General features: G+C 38.4%; 1 protein-coding gene across 1 annotated transcript in view; it reads right to left on the bottom strand.

The window, feature by feature from the left end:
- The window catches only part of LOC110174042 (polymerase (RNA) mitochondrial (DNA directed)), a 38479-nt gene that overhangs the window by 12108 nt on the left and 16657 nt on the right, over positions 1-9714 (bottom strand). Inside the window, exons 11-15 of the mRNA XM_055164579.1 lie at positions 9263-9385; positions 8630-8752; positions 7417-7596; positions 5568-5654; positions 3579-3692 (exon numbers count right to left, since the gene is read on the bottom strand). Coding sequence (XP_055020554.1) covers positions 3579-3692; positions 5568-5654; positions 7417-7596; positions 8630-8752; positions 9263-9385 — 627 coding nt within the window. The remainder of the gene's footprint in view (positions 1-3578; positions 3693-5567; positions 5655-7416; positions 7597-8629; positions 8753-9262; positions 9386-9714) is intronic.

The following is a 9714-nucleotide window of genomic DNA, read 5'->3' as shown; positions in this document are numbered from 1 at the left end:
CCCTCGGGAGGTGTTCCGGGCATGTCCCACCGGGAGGAGGCCCCGGGGAAGACCCAGGACACGCTGGAGGGACTATGTCTCTCGGCTGGCCTGGGAACGCCTCGGGGTCCCCCCGGAGGAGCTGGAGGACGTGTCTGGGGTGAAGGAAGTCTGGGAGTCCCTGCTTAGGCTGCTGCCCCCGCGACCCGGCCCCGGATAAGCGGACGAAAATGGATGGATGGATGGATGGTGTGTGTGTGTGTGTGTGTGTGTGTGTGTGTGTGTGTGTGTGTGTGTGTGTCGTGTGTGTGTGTGTGTGTGTGTGTGTGTGTGTGTGTGTGTGTGTGTGTGTATATATATATATATATATATATATATATATATAATCAAAATGGCAAAAGATTCTGCAAGACCATGTACTGCTGTCCTCCATGATGTTCATATAAAGGGAGTCAGAGGGGGCATCACACTGGCATTAAGAAATGTGGTTTCCTAATACACGAAAAAGTCAAACCATTGTGACTTCACCCACTCTTCCACATTACTGATTCTGCTTTGGAAAAAAGATAAAGTTGGGTTGGATTCAATCATATGTCATTATTATTTCAAGGACATTATATTCATCCAAGCAACATTTTGTATAGTATGTACAGAGAACAACTCAAGATCACTTTACTTCTACTTTATAAATATATTGGATTTTTGATTTACTTAAAAAAAAAAATGAAAATGAAACACAAAATTGTGCTATCCTAAAACTTAAATTGGTAGGTGAAAAAACAACTCTTTAAAACAGCTCTTCTACCTCAGGTTAAAGTTTTGCATTTGTTTAGTATAATTTATGAGACTCTAGGGAAATCATCAGTGGCCAGCACAAAGCCGGGATTACCTGATACTTTCTTTCCACACTGAGGACATTAGATCAGAGCTGTTTAGTCACACTTATAAACTCCAAATCCACTCAAATCCAGGCAATCCAACTGATGAGTCCCTTGTGTCATGGTTTACTGACAATGAGATTTTAGCGTCACCTTGACAGAGAGCAAGAGGGTGAGAAATAAACAAGAAATAGTAGCTACACTAACCAGTGATCTGTCAGTTCAGTTACAGCCTCAGACATCAACAGTATCAATGTGTTACTTCAACTTCCTGCTCCACAAAGCACAGTACCAGTTAGATAAACACAAATAAATAAGAAATAACGTAATATATACTTGTACTATACTCTTCTTTATTGTTGTCATGAAACTTGATTTTGAAAAGGCTTGATATTCAATACTAAAAGAAAAAAGTTTAGACAATAGATGCAATAGTAACTGATTTAGATAAAAACCATACTAAAAGAAATGAGAGAATATCCACATTTTTTACTTTAATGTGATTTTTTTTCGGTATCGATCCTTACAGAATAGCATCTACTTTCAATACTAATTTAAGTATCAAATAGCATCTGGGTATTGACACTTTGTACAACCTATTTTTCAGATATGAACTGATTGAACCAGTTAACTGGTTCTGATACACTGATACACCACCAGTGCAGGTACTTGTTGTTTCTCACCACCTATCATTACATTTGAAAAAAACACTAGAAATAAAAATGTATTTGAGTATACTTTTAACTATCCACCTTTGCTTCTCTCACAGTGATGCCAATATTTTTGCCACACAGTTCCATCTCTGGGTATAATTAGTAATGACCCCTCTAAATCCCAACCTTGAAATTTAAGAGGCTGAGAGGAGACTGGAAGATTGAATTTAATCCCACCATACAGTAAAAGAGGTGACCTTTCTGCAAGTTACTTTGATTTTTGTTGCTTAGTGATGCAACTGGATTAGGGAATTAAAGCCGGGGATGAAGAAATTTATCTGTGAAACATGAGCTAAAACCTTTGCAACTGCTAAAGGAAGTCACAGCTTCATTCACTTATTTACTCATGTGGGGGTCTGGAAAATGGCACAGGCTAATCACCTCGCACACATCCCTGGACATTAAAGGAAGATCAGATCAAATCAAGTGATGCTCTCCACTACAGTGGCAGTGAGGCAAACCCCAGGGGAATCAGCCATCTGTCGCCCAGCCTCTTCTGCACCTGCTTATGAGGGGTCTCTCTGCCCCCCAAAGCTACCCTCCTGCTTGATGTCAAACCAAATGGCTGGCTGCACATGGGGTGGCCTATAGCCTCACAGACTGTCAGCATGAAGCATATGCTATCTGAATTTCTCCTCATTTCACTTATGCAGCAGCATGTAGAGGTCAAATACATTTATATAACCATATGATGACATTAACAAAAGTGCTCAAATAAGACCCACTATCTGGACATGCTCCAGGATATTGAGGTTTAATCTCTACGTCATGACACTATCACAGCCCGAATAGTGATGGGTCACTCTGGAGCAGGTGTGACTGTTGCTTCTGTTCAACCACTAGAAGTGCAATCACAATACACCATCAGCACTGCAATAGACCTGTCAAGACCTGGAACAGCCAAGCAGGATATTCTGCTATAGGATGCCAGCTTCATGACTAAGGTAGAGTAACAGGAAACAATAAGCAAGTGATAGGGCTACAGATATGTCTAAGGCTGGGAAGATCTGCCTTTTCCTACACAGTATGTTGGTCTTAGAATCAATTATAGAAAATCTGAATTTATGGTGTCTCTTGATAAGTTTAAGAAAATTGTATATAAAGTGTGTTCACCAAAACATCTGCATCTGGCAAAGTAAAATAAATAAAATAAATAAGGCTTGCATGCCACCAGTGCACTAGTACCACCATTTGAGAACTGCATGTATTAATTATGATCACACAAAAGAATAAATGAGTCCAGATCGCACACCTACCTCTTTCCACTGAACACCTTAGCATGTAAGTGGTAAGTGGAGCAAAATAACAGGGAAATTACTTGACATTTTTGAAATTTTAAAAGTAAGTGTTAAAACTTGAAGAGTCAAATGGGCGCTTTGAAAAGGTCAAACTTTGACAGTTTAGGTTTTTGAGTTAAAAGATAAAAAGCCTACAATAATGAAACAGATGGACAGCATTAAATGTCAGATTTTGAGTTTTGATCAGTAAAAATTATACTGAAAGACAGTAAGTCTGTGTTAACCCTACTACTAGGGTGTATATGTATATATGTATTTATATATATCTATATATATGTATAAGTATATATGTAAGAGATTGACCGATGTGAATGTTTTCATGGCCAATACTGATACCAATTGCTCAGAATGCAGAGAAACCAGGGGCAGATTTTGGGACGACATGTAGAGCCAATTTAGGTAATTTTCCCCAGATTATCAAATAAAAATTTTGTAAAAACTCAACTGCCACCTTCTTTCACTACAAAGTGTGTAGAGTCCAGCATGGTCACATTTTTGCAATGCCCTCTTTGGATTAAAGTGTTTAAAGCTTCATGCATATATATTTAATGCGTATTTAGGCTGCTGGTTGGGCCAAACAAAATATTGTCTTCTGCTGGAGATGTATGGTCAATAGCTGACCAACCAATATATCAGTCTATCTCTAGTATTATATATATGTATAAGATGACATCCCCATGAATGGCTCATATCATCTATACTTAACTTACCAATTGGCTGCGTTTGCGATGATATGGCTGAATTATGGGCAATCCCAGGGGAGTTAACCACTCCACAGAGTGTCCAGACTTTGATATGAGCCTGGCACTCTCCGTCAGCCAGTCCTGCAAAAGGAGAGAGTAAATACAGGAGTCAAGTGCATATCGAGCATGCATGTTCAAACAAGGCCAGGAATGTGAGACCTCTCTGCTCATGCTCTTCCTACCACTGGGATAAACATTCAATAAATCAAGCTATAAAAAGATATTGTGTTGCATTTGGTATAAGCCAGAACTCTCTAAAGGCATAAACAAATGATCTATGCTACAGGTCTGGCGTTTGCTTTAAAAAGGCTATTGTTACTAACTAAAAGGAACAGGTGAGAAATTGTTGCTTAATTTAAAACTGCTGTTTGCATAAGTGTCTGGCACAGTTTTCTGTGAATGAAAGTCCCACAAGAATATTTTCACACAATGAGCTTTTGCAAAGACAAATATATGCCCCAGCAAACCAATGTAACAGCCTGGCCTGAAGCAACACCATTCATCACTGCTATGGACTTCAGCCCTATCCCAGGCACAAAGAGACTGAGATAGCAGGAAAGCAAGCAGAGACTGAGAGATTAACTAGATAGATAGCTACGACTGACTGACTGGTGCGATCAATATGGCAGATAAGAAGGGTAAATGGAGAAAATAAGTTGGCAAAACTGTTGCCACATTTCACGAGTGTTCATGAGCAAATGTCAATTAATAATTCACGTCAAACAGACTGTTAATTGAAACAATGCATAATTAGTTGTCAAGTGTATAGTTTTAAGTCTATTTTTAAATTATTTTAAGCTATTATTTATTATCTGTGTTACCTTTTCCTGCTGTTCTGAAATTGTGCGTTGCAACACTGGAATTTCCCCACTGTGGGACTAATAAAGGCATATCTTATCTTATCTTAACTCATATATTTTTAAATGTTCAGCAAAACTTACTATTGTTAGCAGGTTGGAACAAACTAGTAACCTTGCAAAAGCCAGATTGATATATTATCACTATGATATCTATGATATAAAACTACAATGTTTAGTCAAAAACCCATTTTGTGTTGTTGTCTCAACAGTCCAGTGGGCAGTTAAACCAACCAAGTGTACCCAAACTCCTTCTCAAAGCCTGACCTTGTCAGATCTCAGACGCTAAGCAGGGCTGGGGCTGGTAAGTACCGCTGGGAAAATCAGGTGCCACAGTGGGGCACAAGTGTCCTTAGGCAAGGCACTTCACCCATTTTGCCTAGTATGAAAGTGGTTTGAGCATGAGTGTTGGTGGTGGTCATAGGGACTGATTGGCAGTCTCCCTTCTGTCAGTCTGCCTCACGGCAGCTGTGGCTACAATACTATCTTACCACTGGGTATGGAGGGAAAGAGTGTCTGGAAAAGCAGTATATAAGACTAATGCATTATTATTACTATTACCCGGGGTTACTGGCCTAGGTTTCACAATTTACAACCTCTAGGAGTAAGTGGAAGTTGAAAAACAGTTTTACAACAATTACAACAATTTTACTTCTCTTACACTATTTAGTTTTATAGTATATATAGGGAGGATGGGATTCCAGTGCGTGTGTTCGCGGTTCCCTTGACCCATTTTGTAGTAGCAGGTGCTCACATGTGAGAGCACCATAGTATGTTGGGTGGGGGATTTTTCATTCCAGACTGGGCCATCCCTACACAGTCCCCAAAGGGTACACGCTGCCAGTGGGTGGTGCTTCTATTAGTGGTCCCAGACCAGGTGCACATCCAGAATCTATAAATGGACTCTATGTGATGAATGAGAGTCCATGGCAAGGTAATAGTGAGGTACAAAAGTCATTAATAAAAATAAAATCTAGCCTACATTCAGGACTAGGTCAAGAGTGGAAAGTCTATTATACAATGCCATATAGATAGAGAAAAATGGTTAAAGAAAACATTTTGTTACATTAAATCTCTATCTAACGGGTGCTGTCCAAACCTGAATTTCTCTTGTGCCTGTAAACATTTCTTTTAAGCCACTGAAGACGAGCCGCACCAGGTAATGAGAGGCGTCCCACACATACTCCTGAAAGACAATACAGTGTTAGACCTTTGTAGTCAGAAGGGATGTCTAGCTTTTATAAATCCAATTAAAATTAAACATTAATTAAGATGCATGTACTCAATTTGTGTAGGGTAGAGCACCAAATGTTATGTTAAATAATAAAATAAAATGTTATCCAGAAGCTTCTACGTTAAGAAAAAGAATTACGTTATGTGCAATTTGCCTGTAGTATTATTAAATTGTAGTAGAACAATATATCTGCAATTGCAATTGTTCTTCTTAACAATAAAAAAGGTTGTTGATTCCATAAACATACACAAGATAAAATTAGTCAGTGCCATTTATCACAAAAATATCCTTACTTTCTTCTTCCAAACCACATGCTTTAGAGACAGATTGGCTGTAGATTTCTCACTTAAAAATAACCCAAGTATATCATTGACGATTTGAAATGATTGGATCCTGATTTGCTTAAAATGCTGCATCAACAAGAAGGTTAGCACTTCAAACTCTCATGAAGTAGAGATTTGGTTTACACTTTACATTTGACCTCTTTTACTGTGGGTTCTCTTAAGATCCCCAACAGCTCAGTCAGAATATTTGTCAATCAAAACTGCCCATAGTGAATGAACATTAGAGTTAATAGTTGTCAATTTGCAGATTAAACTCAGTGAACGCATATTCATTTGATAATCATAATGAGCACTATATTGGTGATTTTTTTCGCCAGCACAGAGATAAGATCTTCTCACAACTGAGACTCTCTCTGCCTGCACCTATCCCTGCACAATCAGTCACAATTACACTTCCCACTAATTCCCCATTTAAACAATTACAGACATTATGCAGAAGTCATTTAGCCCTATTCTCCAAGATGTGAGACTGAAGATACACAGAGGGCACAGACCAGCCAATCTCTTCTATACATACAATGAGATTACCTGTAAGACAATAGCTATCTGTGAGTTAATAAGCTGTCAAGTGTGTAATACGAATAAATGGCTCTGGTCCTGTTGAAGCATATGCCTGGGCACTTTAGAATTGCATTGATTTTGATTTTTCTAACAATTCAACAAACTTTGACATGTTTTGAAGAGTTTTTTATAGACATGTTAATCCAGCCAAACTACAAAACATACTCACACAGCCTGCTTAACTTCCTTAAAGGTTCATTATGCAACTTTTCTGGTAGATGGTAGGTCATCCACTTGCTTTAAATTTTGCTCTAAATTAATCTAACTATTGTCTCAGCGTTCCACATTAAGCCATTAATCCATCTTGCATCAAGTTTACAGCTCAATAACGTGGAAAAACATTAATTCTTATTGAGTGGGCTCTGCTCGATACAGATCTGACCCGTTACTTGGCCTTGTGATGTCACCTGCCACCAGAACAGAGAAGTTTAACACCATACTGTGGCATATTACAGGAAAGACAATACTATCTCCATGGAGACAAGCAGGTGGCCTAACCTTCACCACAAAAGTTACATAGTGCTTCTTTAACATTTCCATTTTCAGGGCAATAGTCATAAAAAGCAGCTATGTAGCTCAAAATCATAGTAGTGAGATGTAGTTCAATAAGAAATCTCACCGGGTTTGTGTTCAGGAGTCATAAAAGATAAATCAATGTAGAAAAGAAATAGGGTACATAGGAACATATAATAAGGTGCGACAGGAAGTCCATATGGAGCTAAAAGGCCTCTCCGTCATGCTACGCTAAAAATAAGACAATGCACATTCAAAGAAAGCTCCCCCTCCTCTCTCTATTTCTCTCTCAGTACCTTGGGGAAGTCATCAATCTCCTTCAGCCTCTTCTCGATCTGCAGGCGTCCCCCGTAGCGCGTGACCCCGTACACCACAGTCATCACTGTCTGCTTGACCACCTTCCGACTGATGAAGCCCTCCAGGACCTGTGCGATTTTTAGGCCCTTCTCTGCATCCCGTGCACGCAGCTCTTCCACCTGAAAAACAGACAAAAAGTAGTACTGTACAAACATTTTTAAGACAGCACATAAAAGGCTTGTTTCAGTGTAGCTTTATATATGGCCTGTTACACCATGCAACAATAAATAAAATTTGATACTTATTTTAGAGGCGACTTATGTAACTTTTCTGGTGGGTGGTCTGCCACCTGCCTGTAGAAGGTGTTTTATTGGTAAAAATTCAATTCATGCAGCTATGAGCAGGGTCGCCTGTCTGCACCTGACCCATAACTTGGCCGAGTGATATCACCTTCTTCTTGCCATGGAGATAAATACTGAACATTTAGGAACTATTTTGTTTTCACAGTGGATTCGTCTTACATTTAAGGGTTTCAGTTAAATTACTTTTTCTTGTTAAAACAAAATATATATATGAATATATATTTTTAATGCAACTGCCTTACATTCACATCACTTGAAACCCATGGATATATACAGTATGAATACACGTATAAAAAAACTATCAACACAAAAAGAAAATCTAAGGTCTTAGTACTTGGCAGTAACTACTAATCTGAAAAAGATGTATTAATTAATCACATTTTTAAGCCAAACTCTTTGCAAGGTGTTTAAACTGTGTCCCTCGATAAGAGCACTGTATTTAATTACAAACCTGATCAAATGTAAAGACATGCATTGGGCATCTAAATCAGCACATTTAGATTCTTCCTACACTGTCGAAGTCACTTTTATCACCTTAATTTCACTTTGGTTTGTGCAATAATAAGGTGGTTCACAGCACGCCCACTGCTTTGATTCCAGCATACGCCCTTGCCCTTTGAACTTTTAGATATGACGAAAGGTCTAACTCCAAGACACTGGTGTGTGGCATATTAAGTAAGCAAATTATATGCAATATGTAGTCCACAGAAAAACTAAGCGCTTTTAGAGAGTGAGTCTTACTATGAAATATAGTGACCCATCAGAATGTAAAGTATGTTTTCTATAAATTAAGCAAAAAATACTCTAAATGAGACAGAAAACTACATTTAAACAGCAGTGTGGAACTGACCTGCTGTGCTACTCCACTGTAGACGTCCTGGGGCAGGTCGCAGGGCATAAGGTTGACTGATGTGGCACCAATAACGTCTCTGCCCAGAGCGGCGTAGTGCTGCAGCCCATTACAGGAGCCATCCTGGAGCAGAGGAGCGACAAGAAATGGACCTCAGAAATGTTAGATTCAAACTAAATTAAACACCGAAGGCATGATTAAAAATGAACAAAACGACTATAATTAAACAGCAATTGTGAAACAGCTAAGTGGAAACAATTGATTAAAGCACGTTATTTCACTAGAATGTCTGTCAAAGGGCCTAACACCACATAATTAGACTATTTATTGTAAACATATTTTATTTATTAATTTCATATTTGCACATCACTTGAGCAGATTTGCACCCTGCCTGAGGAAAGACTATTATCAGATGCAAACAATGGCCCATTATCATCCAATCACAAATTAATTAGTTTTCCAGTCAAAAACAAAGGTTTCTGCTATGACCTCTCTAATGGTTTTGGAAAAGTCAATAGATTTGTTTGCAGTTCCAATTAACCAAATCCATCTGTAAATGATGTTAAATCTAGCTTTAATACCAAGTGAACTATGTGCTACACACTGCTGCAAAATAATGAGGTGAATGGTTACCTGGTGAACGGGAAAATGAGAAATAAATTGTTCAGGATCAGGTGATCTCACTGCGTTGGCTATTTCCATACAGCATGCCAGAGCCTGCCACGGCTCATCTGCATTCATCCACCAGCTCCTGCCCTGTACACAAACAAGTCCAATTGTATATTTATACACAGAGAAGTGTACCCTCACATATTTAGGCTGGTTATTGTTAAACCAAAATGCTCTTATTTCATACAGTTTAATGAAAAATCTGGTGTAAGAGTATTCATTAAAAAGGTACAGATGGCTGTAGAATACACTGGAAAATGTATTATTTTTGAAAATGAATTGGTCTTGCAATAATAATAAAGTAACAATGTCATACATGATGGTTTTGTCATTGTTTTTTGATCATGATCGGGAAAAATATCTCAATCACTGTTTCTTTATTGACTCTAATATAATTTTAGGCAATATTCTTTTGA

Source organism: Boleophthalmus pectinirostris, unplaced genomic scaffold (genome assembly GCF_026225935.1).
Source record: "Boleophthalmus pectinirostris isolate CB_2022bp ecotype Guang Dong unplaced genomic scaffold, ASM2622593v1 HiC_scaffold_7, whole genome shotgun sequence".
NCBI classification, from domain to species: Eukaryota; Metazoa; Chordata; class Actinopteri; order Gobiiformes; family Gobiidae; genus Boleophthalmus; species Boleophthalmus pectinirostris.
Note: the sequence above shows the minus strand (reverse complement) of the source record. Positions and strands in the feature narration are given on the sequence as shown.